The sequence below is a fragment of the Epinephelus moara genome, chromosome 14 (genome assembly GCF_006386435.1).
Source record: "Epinephelus moara isolate mb chromosome 14, YSFRI_EMoa_1.0, whole genome shotgun sequence".
NCBI classification, from domain to species: Eukaryota; Metazoa; Chordata; class Actinopteri; order Perciformes; family Serranidae; genus Epinephelus; species Epinephelus moara.
In genome coordinates, this window is record NC_065519.1 from 42,339,836 (window position 1) to 42,358,889 (window position 19,054).

The window sequence follows — 19,054 nt, forward strand, 5'->3', positions numbered from 1 at the left end:
TGGTGCCTAACTGTTTCCCAAGTATATTAGTGCGTGTGTGAATGAATAAACGAGAGGCATTAACGTAAATTTCTTTGTAGAAAGGCACTTTATGAAATTAAGTCCATTCACTTGTATTAGTTTACAGCGCAGCCTTGCCACATCCAATATGGCGGCGACGTTGACGTATCGCAGCAGCGGGCAAACCCACTCGATGCGGCGTCTACGTATATATGTCTATGAGAGAAACATGGTGTAGGTTACAAGTCCTAATATACTTGACCCATCAATTCAACCCTGAACTCAATCCCCTGTGCACTTTATCATGCTATCACAACATCACCTTATTTCCTACTTTGTCCCTGTTTTAATTCATTTAACTTTTTTTTCTCTAGACTCAAAACTCAATTGGTCTGTTTTAGTGCTTACAAATAGACCTTGAATCCTTTGTAAAAATCCTCCTCACAGCGTTGCCAGCAGTTGAGCTAAAAATACATCATTTGTCCTGAAGAAAGAGATAAAGGACATGGGGTCATACACTTACGTTTAGTGACTGGAGGCCTATACTTGTAGGCAGAAATGACTGCCGACATGATTCATTTGGACAAAGTAATTGTTATTCATGTCATGATACTGTACACAAGAGCAATGTCCAACGAGCATAATTATAGATTTCATACCAACCCATCTGAGCTTGCGCTGCTATAGTTGCGCTGCCTTTGTGTGTGTGTGTGTGTGTGTGTGTGTGTGTGTGTGTGTGCTAGTGTTCATGCTACATAGTGAAGACCGAAACATGTTTCTAACCAACAGAGTGAGGACATTTTTGGATAGTGGGAACTTTGTGATTGGTCCTCACTTCTTGGTTTTAAGGTTCAGGTTAGAATTATGTTTAGGTTAGGTTTAGCGTAAGGCATTTAGTTGTGATGGTTACAGTTAGGTTAGGGGCTGGGAAATGCTTGATGTAAATGAGGGTCCTCACAAAGCTATAAGTACAGGGATGTGTGTGTGGGTACCTGTACTGCTGTAGAAGGCCAAGCGAGATGTGGTGTGGAACTTCTGGATGAGGAACTGTGATAATGAGATACGATCATCAGTGCTAAGAGACTCATCACCGCTTTTCCAGTACAGCATCAGGTCTTCATCTGTGTAGGCATCTGCAAAACATCACACACTCCAGTCACATTTAGTCAAAGACTGATGTGAACTGATGTGAAAAACTTGTTGTTCAGGTCAATCTTCACTTGGATAAATAAAAGAATAACGTGATGCACAGTCCTGCAAAAAGTTGTGTAATGGGTAAAAAAACAAAAAAAAACAAAAACAATATATATATATATATATATATATATATATATTTATATATAAATATATATATATATTTATATATAAATCAACGGGTATGGGCGCGGGTAAAAATGAACTATGCGTGGTCAGGCAAAGGGTGTGAACAAAAATATATTTTTTATTTTGCAGAATAAAACAAATGGAAAGATGTGCAGTAAATGTGTAATATTTTGACATCTAAATCATTAATATCAAGTCACAATTCCTGATGATAGGCAGGATTGATTTTAAAGTCAATGACACAAGTTGAACCCATCACCTTTGTCACTGACGTGGAGGACTCCAGCCATGAAACTTTGAGGTAGCAGCCTACTTCGAGTTCAAGACACCCAGTGAGGATCCTTGTGTTATATAATAAACTGTGTTTTTATTGTGGTGAAAGGAGCATGCTAAAATGTTTCCTAACCTGGCAGTGATGAAAGGAGCATGCTAAAATGTTTCCTAACCTGGCAGTGATTGTGCAGAATGTTTTTACCATCCTGGCATCAAGCGCAGCCAGTGAAAGAGACTTTTCCTCCGCTGGATTTGTAATTCAAGAACAGAGCACCCAGCTTAATGTGAGTGACTGTAGCCTGTGTGTGTTTAATCATGGGTGCAGGTCGGGTTGCAGGACTTTTATTAATGGGTGCGGGCAGGTGCAGCTTTGACTTAGACATAATGATGGGTTATAGGTCGGTTCTGGTACTGAACTTTACGGGTAGTGGCAGATGCGGATTTTCAAAAATGGACCTGTGCAGGACTCTGACTTGTTGAGCCTTAGTTGTCCTCACTTGAATACAAATGTTTGTTATGTCACAAATCTGATATCAGACAAGATGCTGATACAGCTCGTATGCATGGACACAGATATACCAAAAACTAATGTTACATTCACTCAGCTTTACAGAGGATGTCCCACATCATACATAATGACATACAGTATAATCACGCCATCAAGGAGGAGGCAAAACAATGTTGTGTAACCCGTCGTCCAGGGTCTTCATCTTATCTTAACTTCCACACAACCAGAACCTCCTTAAATAACGCATTCCAAGTGTGAAGGACTCTGAGACCTCTTAAAATACCAAACCATGAAAATGCATAAATCATTCGTTCCTTCATATCTAATACAATTTTCATGACAACAACAAAACTTTGGTCTAAATAAATGGTTCATAACTAGACTAATTACTATTAATTTTTATGAAACTGACTTTCAAAAAACAAATACATGCCCAGGGTTATCATGTATTTTTTCATGTTTTTAAAAATAATTTATTCATGTGTGAATGTGAGCATATTGTAGGGTGATGGGAGCTGATGACTTTCTTTCCAGCAGGAAAAAAAGAAAGGTGTTTGATGGCTAAAAATCAAGCAGCAGCCTGACACAGAAGTAAACAGCAGCCATAGAGCTTCACTGATAAGGCCAAGAGTCTACAGCAGTATCAGAGCTCTGTGAGGCAGAAACTGTGATAATGTTCTGGGGGAGAACCCCAAGTCCCCTTGCAAGTTATGTATCTTTCCACATTTGCTCCCCCATTATGAAATAAAATCAGGTGTCCAAGATTGCTGTCTTTTTGCAGGTGCAAAAATAGTGGTGCGGGGATGAAGTTCTTTTTGGAGGGCAACCCAGGAGTTAACATCGCCCTGGTTCCCTCCACAAAAAGCCAAAGAGACTGGATTTTGGATATTGCAGAAAATGAGCTCTGTGACAAACAAATGTTTATAATACTTACGTGCAGAGTTGCCAAGAATCACACTTTAACCTTGATACTCACGCATATGAACCAGTTCACACACTCACATCATGCCACACCTTGCATTTCTTACTCTGAGAATCCCAAAATATGTAAAATTGCTCGCCTTTTTAAATTCTGCTCTAGATGTCCTCTAACTTGTTTGGTGCTGTTGCCCGTCACTGTTGGCATGGTGAATAGGAGATCCTTTCCGCACAGCACGCACATTACATGAACATGCATGGCCACTCACAGCCGTGACATGCACAGACATTTTGCAGAGTAGGTGCTCAAGTCGAAAAAAAAGGGGCATCCCTTCCACATTTCTTTTTTTTTTTTTTTTTGCACGTGTGAGGTGCTGGTGCAAAATAAATAAATAAGTAAATAATAATTGCGCGCATGCAAAGTGCACCCTGTTGGGAGGTTTCTATCTGCCAGCAGGGCAGGGTTTATTAAGGCCCAAGTATATCATTGTGCACAGTGATGAGCAGGGAAACGACTTTCAGGCTTACGTATGAGCTGTCTAAATATACTGTATACACCCAGCAGCTGCTACACATACACATTCACTTTCTACATTTATTATTTTTTATTTATAACAAGCAACAACAAAGAAAACAATGCCACATTGTGCACACGTCAGTCACCAATAAAATAAATCATCATCACAATCAACAAATCTTTTCATTAAACTGTAAGTAGTAATAGTGTAGTAGTGTAAAAGTAGGCCTATATTCAGCTGCAACAATCAGGCTATGTGCGTTCTGCTCTCCTCCTTTCAATCTCTCCTCCTCTCCTCATTTTCTTCTCCTCTTTCTGTTTTAAGTAGTCATATACTAATTACCTTCAAAATAAGCTTTAAATATTCTCAAATAATGCCGGAGAACAGATGTGTGCACCTGCTGCAACTTCCTCTCCTCTTCTGCGCTCTTTGTGCAGAGCATGTTAAAGTAGAACCTAACCGCATGTCAGATTTGTTTAAATAAAGCATTATTACCATGCTGTGGGAGATGTAAACATACAAACATGGTTTGTAAAGACAAGTGGAATTTAAAAGCAATTTGGAATCTGTCTCTGCTCACACCAGGTAGCTGGTAAACCTGAATCTGCCAAAGAGTTGGAGGAAGACGGTGTGACTACGCTAGACTAGCTCACTTCTTGTTGAGCTTAATGGTGGTTTACTGCCTACATTGGCTGGCTGTACTGAGAATTTTTCATAGTGGTTTAATTTCACCACACTGGCAAACACTGGCAAAGCTTAGGGCAAATACTACCTGGCTGTCCATGAAGGCAGGTGAATGAGACAAGGCTGCTGCTTCTCAGGGCGCTCGATTTGCATATGTTAGCTGTGGTGACAAGTGAAGTTGAAGATGGAGGGGCAGGGGGTCAGTTCAGATGTAGTTGTCAGGCACACAACACACTTTTAATTGAGAATTGATACCATGGGCCAAATTCAAAAACTTAATATAGTAGTTTAGTCAGAGACCAAAAAAGGGCAGGTGCTTGAGCAACATCTGGGATCTATCTCTGCCTGACGTGCAACATCCTAACTAAATGCAGTTGAAAATGGAAGACTGTCTGCTGTCTTTCAACTGTCTGGGGCAGACAGCAGTCAAACAGTAGGTAACAACCTCATTCTTTAACATTCAAATGATGTTATATTGTATAAAAAAGGCCCATAGTTTAAAAAAAAATCACTTATCTGTAAGCTAATTAAGGGGATTTAGAGTAGGCTATAGCTAGGAGCTAGTGTAGAGACTGAAGCTGATTTCTCCATGTTGTGAAGCAAAGTGCTCTGGCATGTTATTTAGCAAGACCACTCACATAATTCCCTTGAATCCTCCAAGTCCCATTGTTAATTATATGTTTCAATTATGTTTTTATGCCCATGCAATCAAAAGTTATGCTTGCATTAGGGGCCATGTCCATGGCAGCATTAGTTTTTCTCCAGGCCAGCGTATTTTTAAAATTATTTGCAATGGGAGCGAGTATTTATGCTCTGCTACAAACACCACCAAACATTGCATGTTGTGTGTTTCAAAGATGTGAGCGGAACAGAATGATCTGTTTTCATTCTGGGCAGTGAAGGATCAGCTGTATCAAGAATGATGTTGCCATTATGTTACCTATAAGATGTTTTATTAACACATATACATCCTTTTGGATTAATGAAGATATAACTTTATAACATATACATAATAATTACCCATAGTACAGTTTGTATATGCACACATTTAGAACATTTGTGATACATTTTTATGCAGTGTTATTTATTGCTACCATATTAAATATTATATATATATATATATATACAGTAAAAGTATAAACAAAGTAAAAGCAGAGCACTTATAATGGAGCAGCCACCTTTAGGTGCACTTTTAAAAGTAAGTGGTCAACTAAGTGACTAAGTGGCCTTTTATCGATAGGCACTCCCAGCTCCTACTACTGGTGTCCTTTCATGTTGGAATGATACGCGACTGGTTGACGTTACTGTTTAACAGCACCAGGCAGTGTCAGGGGAAATGCAACATGCCATCAGCAAAATTCAATGCAACAGAAGTCCAAGTAGGGCGAGTGGAGGGGTAATGGATGGATCCAACAACCACCAGCTTTCACCTGGGAGGTCAGTGTTTGCTCATGTAAGATTGTAAAGCCAGACCCTGTTCTTTTTTCTAAACCCAACCACATGCTTTTGTTGCCTAAACCCAATCACGCATGTGTGTCAGCTAATCATAACCACCTGCATTTGCTGTTTTAGGAAAAAAAGTCAATTTGCAGTGTTGTACCGACGTAGTACCTTTATTTTGAAAGAGACTGTCTGCAAAGTGAACATTTCCTGTGAAAACAGAAATGTATTTTGAAAACAGACAATGCATGTAACAGGCTGAAGTTGACACGGTGTTCCAGAACGTCAACAACCAACACACCCAGGGTACCTTGCATGTCATACGTCCACGTGGAAAGTCCGTGACCAAATGCCGATATGTGATGAGGTTGGAGTGAGAATGTGTTGTGATCTAAAGACTGAAATTTAAATGTATGTAGCTTGCACAACCTGAGCTTTTTTCTTCATAAATAAGAAACAACTGAGGTAGAGGAGGCTGCTGGAAGCATTCTCTAACCCAGTAGTGGAGATGTACCTGCTCTTTTATCAAGCAACTTTGACAGTCTTCTCCACCTTCAGCTTCCTCCTCCAGAGAGAGAAGTCCTTCATCTTCCTTCTACATGATGAGGAGATAAAATAGGAGGGTTGGGATATGCTTTAGCCAATAATGTGCTGTGTTAGTTCCTTTTTCCATTAAGCGCTACTTCCCGGGCCAAATGTGACTTTGTAATTCTATCTTCTGTAATACAGTTTGGTAGATGATGAACTTCATCCGCAATTTGTGCTCAAATTTTCTGAAGCCTGTAGCGCTGCAGAGCCATGAACTGCATGAACTCTTCTACAGAGACCCAACAAATCAATGGCTAGGTCTCCCAAGTTTCACAATAGCAGATACACATACTCTATCCACTCACTGACCTCACATGTTTACACCTGGCATTAACAGGCGTTTTGGGTGAGCTGATCACAAGTGGATAGTGCTAAATACAGGTGTAAACGACCACCAAGACACATTGTTATCCGATCACTCAAACCACTTGCCGAGGTGGTCTGGGATGCTTTTGCCAACATGTCATTTGTAGGGTAAACACTGATGCGTCCTGATGCATCCTTGACAAGGACTTCATCATCAGTGCAAGATGTGGTGGTTGAGTTTGTGACAGTGGACCAATGCTCTATAACTTACCCATTTTGTTGGACAAAGTGTTGAGTGAGCATCCATCACTTTGTCCTACAGAAGGAGATATACTGAATTCAGCTGAAAGCGATATCTCCAGCTGTACTGACACAACTACTAACATGACTACCAAGCATGCTACAGAGTTGCTAGTGAAAGTGTGGACGTAATAACTGTCTGTGGGGCAGTGACAAAATCTGATGATCTCTAATATATCCATTTTCACATCTTTAAGTAATCACATGTATCTGTAGTGGTTAAAAGGGTGAGCAGTAATAGAGTGTATAAACACATTTCAGTAAGTCTGTACAATATTTTATGATTTGTAGTCACAATACATTCTTACTCCGACCTCGTCACATATCGATGTCTGGTCATGGACTTTCCACGTTGACATATATCGTGCAAGGTACCCTGGTTGCGTTGGTCGTTGATGTTCTGGGGTGCCATGTTGTATAGTTTGCATACAGTCTCTTCCTTAATAAACGTATCAAGTTGGTACAACAGTGCAAATTCTCCAACAACAAACACACGTGGTTATGTTTGGCCAAGACACCCATGTAGTTGGGTTTAGGCAACAAAAGCATATGGTTGAGTTGAGAAAAAAAAGAACAGGGTTTGACTTTACAATCTTACGTGAGCAAACACTGGCCCCCCGGATGACAGTTGGTAGTTGTTGGACTCATCCACCACCCCTCCTGCCCACCCCACTTGGATTTCCGCCCTCATAACTTACATTGATGTCCCACGGCATTTCCACCTGATGCCGCTGGGCCATGGCCACGAATCATGCTGATGTGAAAGGACAGGTTTTTTGGGCAGTGTATCACACCCGAGGTCACTGCCCAAGTGCCGGTATTCGTTGAGTTCACAGTGAGACCGGGTTGGTAGTTAAGACACCGTGTGAAGCTTTCGCTAGGAAGAACACCATTTTTTGGTCTTTATTTTACACCATGAGACAAGACTGGACAGTCATCTTACTCTGGCCCTAACTAATTTTTATGATTAAAAGAATAAAACTTCACTCGAATCATGTTCTTCGGCAGAATTTTGGTGAGTTAGTGTCCAACACGATCTAGCTCTGCATGGAAGAAGTGTAATTAAACTTTAGAAATTTAAAAGCACAATCCAAATATATACAAAAAAGGTATAGTATTAAATCTGTCAACACAGGATGAGACGTCACCGCACTCTGACTGACTGGACATCATACAAGGTATATGTTAAATAATAACACATAAGTTTATAAAGTTTTCAAATTTTTTTGCTAGAATATATATATATATATATATATATATATATTATTTTTATTCTTATTTATACACATGAGCCCTGCAGTAGTCTGGCGACCTGTCCAGGGTGTAACCCACCTCTTGCCCAATGCAAGCTGGGATTGGCTGCAGCCCCCTGCGACCCTCAAGAGGATAAGCGGTCACGGAAAATGAATGAATGAATGAATTATACACAACTTTAACATCACCACCACAAAGGTGTAGTGTGATGACATTCTGTAGACTCTTTTAGCCACTTGTTAGCAACCACCTTTTTAAAGACAGTCGTAGAACAAAGCATGAAAGTCATAGCACAAAACATAAAAGTTTCTTAAGCTTGTGCATCATCTGAAGCATCTAACCAAAAACCCTTTCAAAAAATTGACTTTGAGACAAGGGAACCAGGAGTGAAAATATGCGGGTCCATGTCATTGGTTCGACAGCCCATTGGTTCGACATCCCATTAGTCCGACTGTCCGCGGTGCTGAACGGCTCGCGGTGGGCGTATGGTGCGCCGCGACCGGCTTGAGGCGGAGCAGGCTCACGGCTTATGTGTTTGTCACTTTCTTTTTCATTTTAACCCACACCATGATCTTTTCCTGACCCTAACCAAGTGGTTTTTGTGCCTAAACCTAACCAGACCTTAACCACAGGGCATCATGATGATTTCGGAACAATGAGTTTAATATGGTCGGAACAATGGGATGTCGGACCAATGGGCTGTCGAACCAATGGGCAGTTCCCCAAATATGCTAAGTCAGAGATGTGGAGATAAGGAAGACCTGAAAAAGCTGACTAGTCAGAGCAAACTGGACTTTTTCAGAAGGGGGATATAGGAAGAGGAAAATAAAGTTTCGTTCGAGTAGAAACCCTAAAGGTAAGTATAAACCTGAAAATGAGCATTATGAGTTCAATTTAGATTTATTTAGAATTTACTCACAACTCTCCAGCTCCAGTGAGCAGGTCTGAGAATCCAGAGGAAAGCGGCTGAAGTCCATGTTACAGGCTGCTGTCACTGTCACTCTGTTCAACAATAGAAACAACAACAGGCACACAAGGTGAGAACAGTTACGGTAGTGCAATCATTCACTCTTGTCACTTTAAGTCATTTGAACTAATGTGCCATTCCTCCTTATTTTCTGTGACCTGATTAAAAATACAAAGATTTACTTCATGCTGTTTTTGTATGTTCATTTCGATGCAAAATAACAAGACAATCAGACCTGGACAGAAATCACATGGAGTGGCATTCTGTGATTCTGCTAAACACGTGAACACACAGTTGAATGTCAGCACCAGTGAGGACCATCAGTTGGCACCATGGATGAAGGATGAAAAAATATAAACCTGTTTTATATGAGTGCGGTATTATTTTCATATTTCACACAGGTTCTCCCAGGTTAGCCAAACATCAATCACAGTTTGGTTAGCTTTGACCTGCTGTAACAATAACAATGTTTTGTCAGATGGCTAAACAAGTTGTAACGCATGTTAGCTAGTTCACACATAGAAGCATTAGATCCTTCTTATAAATAAAACAGCCTGTTGGTCTATTAAGTTCTGTCACTAGTTAGTAGTGTCTTCTATGGAAGACATGGAGAGGCAGGGCGAGCTAGCCATGCTTAAGAGGCTAACATTAAGCAACAGGCTGCCACTGCCATGTCAATCAACTCCTATTACCTGTGTTTTACCCCAGTGACCAACTTGACACCTGCTGGCAGCTGCAGTGCTTCACTCTCCACCACCATCAAACAAGGGACCACTTCTGGTGCTGTGTCCAGACACAAAGCCCTAAATGCAGAGGTACAATTGGTGCTAAAAGTGGGAAATTCTTTCTCACCTTATTCCTATAAGTCATGTGTAAATGTAATGTAATGCAAATGATTCAGATTGCCACTTTGGAACTACACCTGTGTTCAAAAAACTCACATCAAATTAAAATTGGTGCCATGTACTATAGGCTTTATGCCCTCAAAAATGCAAACCTACCTCCTTCATGATTTTTTTCTTTACTTTTTCTTTTCTTTTCTTAGTTTTTGGTAAAATTGTCAGTAGAAATCCATAACAAAATCATAGACGGGTTTTCTCAGGGTACTCCGGCTTCCTCCCAAAGCCCAAAGACATACAGGTTGGGGATAGGTTAATTGGTGACTCTAAAATTGTCCGTAGGTGTGAATGTGAGTGTGAATGGTTGTTTGTCTCTATGTGTCAGCCCGGGACCCTCAAGGTCGGATGGATGGCTGGATGGATGGATGGATGGATAGATGACAAGACTGACAAGCTGAGCACATCTGCAAGTCTAGTGAGCAGTCATGCCTTTTAAACATAAAGTGGCAGTAAGGAAGGCCAAGAGAGAAATGAACAGGAGGAAAAAGTAGCAAAGCTCCCTAAATTGCATTCCTTTGGCTTTTTTATTAACAGTTGCGAGTGGTGTGTTTGTGTGTGTGTGCACCTTATAACTAGTATCTAGTGTACATCAGGGCCCGTCACAATAGCGTGCACTGGGGCCCATGGTAACTACCTTACTGTACACTGTTGCCAGTCATGAATATGTATTGATTAAAATGTGTATGAACCCTGGTCTTTACATTGCTTTTCTGTCTCTCAGAGAACTGATTTCAAAATACTGCTGTTGGTTTACAAAGCACTGAAAGGCTTAGGGCCCAAAATACATTTCTGAGCATTGTCTATATTTTTTTATTTTTTTTATTTTATTCATATGCACAATGATAAAACAAGGATTGTATTTATTAATACAAGGACAAATAACTGTGCAGGAGAGGAAAAGAAGCCCAAAGGGCTTATATAAAATCCTCCCCTCCAATACAAAATCACTAAAACAGATAAATCAATAAAAAAGAAAAAAGGAAAAGAAGCAGAAAAAGGAAAGAGAAAAGNGGCAAATAACTGTGCAGGAGAGGAAAAGAAGCCCAAAGGGCTTATATAAAATCCTCCCCTCCAATACAAAATCACTAAAACAGATAAATCAATAAAAAAGAAAAAAGGAAAAGAAGCAGAAAAAGGAAAGAGAAAAGGAAAACAAACACAGCAAACAAACAGAGAGAAAAATAAGGAAGAAAGGAAAAAATAAGACAACAACAACAACAAGGACAAAGATCGATAAAATTACATATTCATTCCAATTATACTAGACATGAGTATTCTTTTGCCTGGACAGGAGATACCTCACCAAACTAGTCCTAAACATTTTGTAGGAGGATAAAAGCTTAAGAGATCTGTCTAAGGAGTTCCAGAGTTGGGGACCATGGAATTTGATGAAAAATTTATGACTGGAAGTACGACAAAGAGGTAAATGAAAGTTCTTCTGACCTCTTACTGAATAGGAGTGAATATCTGATGATAACAGAAAGAATTTTTGAAAAGTGCCTGAAATGTCTTGTTTATAATGAATGAATTTAAACATAAACAGACATGTTTGAAGCATATTAATAGAAAAAATTGACAAAAGTTTAAATTTGCTAAATAAAGGTGCAGATGGTGCTTGATTGGTAGAGTTTGAAATCATTCTCAAGAATCTTTTCTGAATTAAGAGTATCTGATTAAGGTATGAGGAATATGAAGCACCCCAAACAATGTCGCAGTGTGTCAAATATGGATAAATTAACTGTAATATAATGTCATGAGACAGGACTGATTAACTAAGGAAGAGACTCTTCTGATAATACCATAAGACTTCATAATTTTTTTGCATACATACTCAATATGGTTTCCCCAGGACAATCTTTCATCAACTAATATACCAAGAAATTTTGTACAAGAGACTTGTTTGATTTCAGTGTTATTAATTAACAGCTTTGAGTCCTGCTTAGGAAAAGTTTTATTTTTGTTTCTAAAAAGTATAAAATTTGACTTGTTTACATTCAAGGAAAGCTTGTTCATCTGAAACCATCTTGAGGCGTATTCTAGAGTGGTATTGGCATTTCTGATTAGACATCCAAAGTCAGAGTGAGACATGGCAATATTTGTATCATCCGCAAATAAAATGGGCAGAGAAGACTCAGACATTACAGCAAAATCATTAATAAAAATTAGAAACAAAAGGGGCCCAAGAATCGACCCTTGAGGCACACCATAGTATAGTTTGGCTTTCTTAGATACATGACCATTAATACAAACATATTGTTCTCTGTTACTAAGGTAATCACTAAACCATCTGATCACAACATCTTGAAGACCATATCGGTGGAGTTTTGACAGAAGAATATCATGGTCAACTGTGTCAAACGCTTTTGAGAGATCCAAGAAAATACCAATAGCAAACATATTTTTATCCAGGGCAGTAGAAATTTTATCTATAAGTTGCAAAAGAGCCATATATGTTGAGTGCTTTTTGCGAAAACCATATTGGTGTTTGTACAGAATGTTATTATCATTAAGGTGTTTAATAACTCTTGTATATACTAACTTTTCCAGGACTTTGGAGAAACACGGTAAGATAGAAATCGGTCTATAATTGTTAAAAACACTGGGTTCGCCTTCTTTAAAGAGAGGTAAGACCTTTGCCACTTTAAGATCACTAGGGACTACCCCAGTCTTTAGTGACACAGCAAAGATATGTGTTAAAGGTTTGCTAATGAAGGGAACTACTTCCTTTAGCAGCTTAGCCTTGATTTCGTCGTGACCCGCTGCTGAATTATTAAGATTTACAATAATGTCAATCACTTCATTAACTGTGGGAGGTTCGAAGTTTTGTAGGGCAGGGAAAAGACCAATAATATTATCTGTAGGGCAGTTATTAGATGGAGAGATTTTCTTGGCAAAAGTGCTACCAACATTTACAAAGAAATTATTAAATTCATTTGCTATGTCAGAGAGATTGGAGAATGTGGACTTGCCATCAGTAAATTGGGATGGGAATTTTGCAGGCGCCTTTTTCTTGTTTAATAGTTCACTAATAATATTCCATGTATTTTTTATATTGTTAGTAGATTCTTTGAATTTATCAGAATAGTATTTCTTCTTTGCCATACGAAGTAAATAAGTAAACTTGTTTCTATATTTTTTTATATGTATTAGAGTTATGTGGAGTTGGATTGGAAATAAACTTTTTATATAATCTGTTTTTCTTAACTGAGAATTTTAAGAATCCAGTAGTGAACCAGGGTTTATTAAAACCATGTCGTTTATTGATTTTGAGGCTCACAAGTGGAAAGTACTCATTAAATACTGTCTTGAACAGATGAATAAAGGATTGATAGGTTTTATTGGCATCCTGTTGATCATAAACATCATCCCAATTTACCTTTTCAACCATTCCTCTAAAGCGTTTGATATTATCTTCATTAAACTTGCGGAAACTTGTTCTGACATTTGTAACCTTATGTTTGAAACTATTACTTGAAGTGATATGGAATACAGGAAAGTGGTCAGAAATGTCAGAGTATAATATTCCTGATACTACTATTCCTATACTATGAACCACCCAGACCTCGCGGGTCTTTTGGGACGGGTCTGCTTTGTGTCCCCAGAGTCAAGACTAAACAAGGAGAAGCAGCGTTAAATTTTTTTGCAACACAAATCTGGAACAAACTCAGATAAATACTTCATTAAGGCTGAAGACTTTTCTGTTTGCTGCTGCCTTTAATTACCTCAAGTATTTATTCATTTCTTACCCCACTGTAACTGTTGATCTTGTATTGGTATCTCTAGCTTTTAAATTGTGATTTTAATTGTACTGAAATGTATTTTGTGTGCATTTTGTATCGATGCTTTTGATTTTTTTTTATGTCAAACAATTTGAATAGCCTTGTTGCAGAATTTTCTTAATAAATAATCTTCTACTTTCTGCTGTCTGAAAACTACCATTATCATGTTTTTTTAAAGGGATGGAAGTTGGAATGGTGTTTGTATCCTAGTAGTATGGAAATGAGAATAACTTAAAAAACTTCGCACAATTTCCAAAATGTGTAAAATCTTTAAAGGTTGTAATACTATCTATTACAGCAGAGCTTGGAGTACCTCATTTAAACATTGCAAGAGGAGATACATTTTGAAATCTTGAGCTCTGTAGGGTTTAATGGATATAAAAGTTTTGGTTTTGATATATCTCCAGAAGTATCATAGGCTACTTTGTTACATTTTAACATGACAGATTGCATTTTACTCCAGACTTTACATATTTTGCTTCACTGCACCTCATTCTGTTTTTTTTTTTGTCTTAATCAGTGTAATGGCTGGAACTGTGCCAGCAGACCATCATAATTTACCCTGTATAAGACATTTTTGTTACGACCCTACATATTATGAATGGTACATATCAAAGTTATGAAAAATCATGGCAGGTGTTTTCTTCTACCTTGGGTGTATCTGAAAAACTAAAGCCCTTTGGAGGATTTGTGCCTGTTCTAACTGTGTGTCCCTCACCTTGTAAATCAAAGTTCCATCCCTGCATCACATTAAGAAAGTAAGGATACTATTAAGGATGGGAGACCAGATACTGGCTCTATCTTGAGCGGTACCATGCGATTATGGTATACCAGGGTATTTAGAAGTCCTGACGGTAGCTAAAATACAGGTGATCCTCTCTCTATTAAACTTATTGTATGTAGTGCACATCGTGCACCACCACAGCTCAGTCTCCAGTCTCTACTAGTTTGTTCATTTATAAGACTTAAAAAAGAGCGTAGAAAACTTGCTGGTGGTGGAGGTGGTCTGGGGTGGGATGCACTGCACACTGAAACTGTTGTATACTGCATACCCCCAGTGAAATTTCAGGAAGGTATGAAGATAGAAGACATTACATACTGCCCAAGCATAATTGGCTCCAAAAACATCCCACAGAAATTTTTAATTCACACTATGTTTTAATAAAAAATTATTATTCTGCTGGCTTTCTGACAGTGTCATCATCTCCCCCTGAAATCCCTTTCTTTCTAATAGTTCTTTTTCCCACATCCTCCTCCTCTGTTATCCAATCTGATGTGTGCAAAAATGTGAGAAAGACTTTCACCTGCAGATAGTGAAACTAGTTATATGTTAATCCATCTTTCTCCATACTCTGTCATGTGATGCGTTTAAGTTCTCATTTTGACTGACATACTGGTAGCTTGTTAGTGAGTGAGTCTACAGGTTGGTATGCACTGTCAGACTGAAATATGAGTCATAAAATGTGGAGGAAAATGTGTCAAAATAATTCATGAGTCTTCATGTCATGGATTTGGAGATATGGAGTTGAGCTGAGCTACAAATAAAACTTCAAACACTGCCAGAAGACTCCTCTGTTCTTCTTAATGTATCCCCCTGCTGCATTACACAAATATAAATGCAATGTGAGCATAACAAGTACACAAGTAAATAAGCCGATGATTTAATCCACACGGATTCCTCTGGGTGCAGACTGAACAGTTGCAGAACAAAGCCCATAGATATGACTGCACATGATGTGTTAACTGGTGTAATGATGTCTGCAGGACTTCGGTAAAGGCTAGCAGACTTTATTTGCATTGTATATAATGTACTTTAGCTACAGTTGAATAATTAAATGCAAGGTTGGGAAGATTAAGATTACTGAAACTAGGGCTGAATTAAGATGCTCCAGAAAAAAAAAAATGCTGGTACCCCATTAACTAATTAATTAATTAATTAACCCCATTAACTCCCATTCCTTCCACTCTGTGTGCAGTTTTTCTAGTGCGCAATGTCACTTTGCTACAGGTTTGCTGTTGGACACAGAGCAAGACTTCAACATTGCTGTATGCAATAAATCTTAGAGGTGAGTCAATCAATCAATCAATCAATCAATTTTATTTATAAAGCCCAATATCACAAATCACAATTTGCCTCACAGGGCTTTACAGCATACGACATCCCTCTGTCCTTATGACCCTCGCAGCGGATAAGGAAAAACTCCCCAAAAACCCCTTTACATCACAAGAGGGTGTTAATAGGTTTTGGGAGCTCTGCTGCATATGTGAATCCATAGACAACTGTGCGATGTGTGATAAATGTCTACAAGTGAGTCACTTACAGGAGCAGAGTGTAGGATTGTGGGAGAGCTATTAGCGGAAATGGAACATGACATTCATGATTAAGTTTTTATTAGTGTACAATCACCTGAAACAAAGAATTGGTGTGTTGGGTGTTGTGGTTCGTGTGAGTTTGGTTTCTGGAAATTCCTGCAATATTCCATCACTCATTGGGTATATTGGACTGGATATGAAAATGCACCTGCTGGTATCCTGCTTATTACTTTTTGTATAAACTAAGTAGGGCTGTACCCAGATATTCAAATATTCAAATATTCGTTTCTATGGGTAGGTATTCGTTATGAAAATTTGGTATTCGATATTCGTTTTTTTTATTTACTTTTTTTTAAACATTTTTTTTGGTGCTAAATGTAGTCTTTTTGTTGTTGGTAAATGTAGGTTATCAATAAAAATCCAAACTTTTAAATTGCATTGTTAAAAATGTGAAAATATAGTATGGCCTATGAACTGAGCTTGTGCGCACGGCAGGCTTGAGCACATCCGTCTGAAGCTGTGGATCAATGCCGAGTTTTACCACTTTATCACTATTCCCTCTAACTTGTAGCTGTTTTTTCGTTATCTTTTGAATTTAATATGAATTATGGAACCGTTTTTGTCAACGTTTGTTTCCCCCGTTTTGTACAATAAATTATTGTTTAAAGTTTCAACAAGTTTCTTTTGGAGTGCGTGACACAAGTGTGTTTTGAAAACGGCCGCGGACTGTCACCTGCTCAACGCATCAGTACCTTCGGATGCCATGACAGTAATAGCCAATAATGTCAAAATATCATTTACAGACCGATTTAACAGTCTATAAAGGCTGTACACACAGCAGTAAGGCTATAGACATTATATTCCATTCTGCTGATTAACCATTTTATTGCAGCACAGAGTGTCTGCCAGCAACCAAATACTTGCAGAGGCTTCCTACAACATGTTTCAACGGTTCTGATTTAATCAGAAGACAAATTAAACAGGATGACTAGCCAATGTGAAAATCAAAAGAAAGCATAGAATAATGTACTGAAGGAGACTGTTGTGTCATCACATCTTTTTGTGGTTTGACAGCAAAGATCCGGTCGCCGCTGTGCAAAACTCCGCAATACAATTAGGTCCAAAAAAACCCCGGAGTCCGCTGCCCGCCCCCCTAACTCTAACCCTAACCCAAAAATGGGAATGATAAAGAGCGGTTCTATTGGTACCATCCACAACTTTTCACAGTGGAAACAGAGAGAAATGTGTACTGAACTGGACTGGACTGGACTGGACTGGAACGAACTGCTTGGTGGAAACAGGGCATAAGTGAAACACTTTTGGGTAAAAAACTGCACAGGGGTCCTCCCCAGTAGAGTCCTAAATGTTAAAATGCCATGTTTCTACAGTAGCCCAGAATGGATAAACCAAACAAGAGGGCCTTTCATGTTTTTACAGTCACTGAAGGTCACCTGAACGTTCCTGAAATGCTAGGAAAGGAAGGGTTGAGTGGAGGGGTATTCGATTGGTTGTGAGTTGTAAAGGTAAAAAAAAAATCTGAAGGTGTGGCATTAAAAAGAAGTGAGCTTACAGACCTCTGTAGCCCATTTCACAGCCCTGCTTCAGGCTAGTGGCTCCAGGCTACATTAGCCTCTTCTAGCCTTGCAGAATCAGAATCAGAATCAGAATCTCTTTATTGTCATTGTACGAGTACAACGAAATTGATACACACACAATCACAAATCAAACTCTTGGCAGTCAGATTGAATTGTGGCTTATGTAGGCCCCAGATTGACACGTAAGAGGAAAGTGTGGAATAAAAATGACAATTTTCCTGCTTCTGCTGCATCAGTTTTGACACTTACAAAAAGAAAAAAAATGTCCACTGTGAGTCTGACAGTGTTACAGGAGTATAGTACTAAATCTGTGGAATACTCTTTTACACTGACAATCAGTAAAATAAATGTGTAATGTGTGTATGATGTGTCATTTATTGTAGTGAGCCCACAGAGAATTATCACCATCTCTACCGTTCCCCTCAACTCTCAGGAGCTTTTTAGCCTCTTTGACGTCATTGTTTTGGTCTCCACAACTTAACTATTTAGTTCAGTCTCACTGCTCCCATTAACCCCATTTCAAGCTGCAGTAGGCAGCTGTTTTCTGTGAAAATGCTCAGATGAACCCACTGTACTACCTGCTCAGCAGCAAACAGCAGACAGACACAGTTAGAGACTAGCTGGGGAACATAATGGAGGATTTAGAGACAGACAGGAGAACAGAGCTAAAAGGACAGCTAACACAAACATGACTCCAAATAAATGATAATGTTGTAGGCAACTGTACAACATATTAGCTATAACAGCTTTATAAGGACATACTTTGTTGAACATTTAACAATGTTCTACTGAACATTGTTAAATGTAACTGACATTTGACCCTCAACCTCCAAATTCTAATGACTTTATTCTTGAGTCAAAGTGGACGTTTGTGCCAAATCTGAGGAAATTCCCTCGACATGTTCTTTAGATATCACGTTCATGAAAACGAGATGGATGCAAGGTCACAGTGAACATTACCTATGACCTACAAAATATAACCAGTTCATTGCTGAGTTCAAGTGAAAATTTTTGCCAAATTTTTAGAAATTCCCTCAAGGAGTTCTTGAGATATTGCTTTCACAAGAATGAGACAAATGAGGTCACAGTGACCTTGACCTTTGAGCTATGACCAACAAAATCTAAGCAATTCATTGTTGCATCTAAGTGGACGTTTGTGCTCAATTTGAAGAAATTCCCTCGAGGCATTCTTGAGATATTGCATGCACGAGAATGGAACGTACAGACAACCTAATAACATAATGCCTCCAGCAATGGCTATCACTGGCATGGAGACATGAAAATATGTCTAATAGAAGATGTTACACAAGAGTAAAACAGGCGGCCATAACATACACATAAAAGAGTTTTTGTTTTTCTTTGAAGATGTCTCTACATCGTTGCATCTTG

The 19,054-nt window shown here is 38.8% G+C and overlaps 1 protein-coding gene across 1 annotated transcript in view; it reads right to left on the bottom strand.

The window, feature by feature from the left end:
- The window catches only part of gabrr2a (gamma-aminobutyric acid type A receptor subunit rho2a), a 97,886-nt gene that overhangs the window by 30,298 nt on the left and 48,534 nt on the right, over positions 1 to 19,054 (bottom strand). The window contains exons 5-6 of the mRNA XM_050062307.1: positions 9,032 to 9,114; positions 993 to 1,133 (exon numbers count right to left, since the gene is read on the bottom strand). Coding sequence (XP_049918264.1) covers positions 993 to 1,133; positions 9,032 to 9,114 — 224 coding nt within the window. The remainder of the gene's footprint in view (positions 1 to 992; positions 1,134 to 9,031; positions 9,115 to 19,054) is intronic.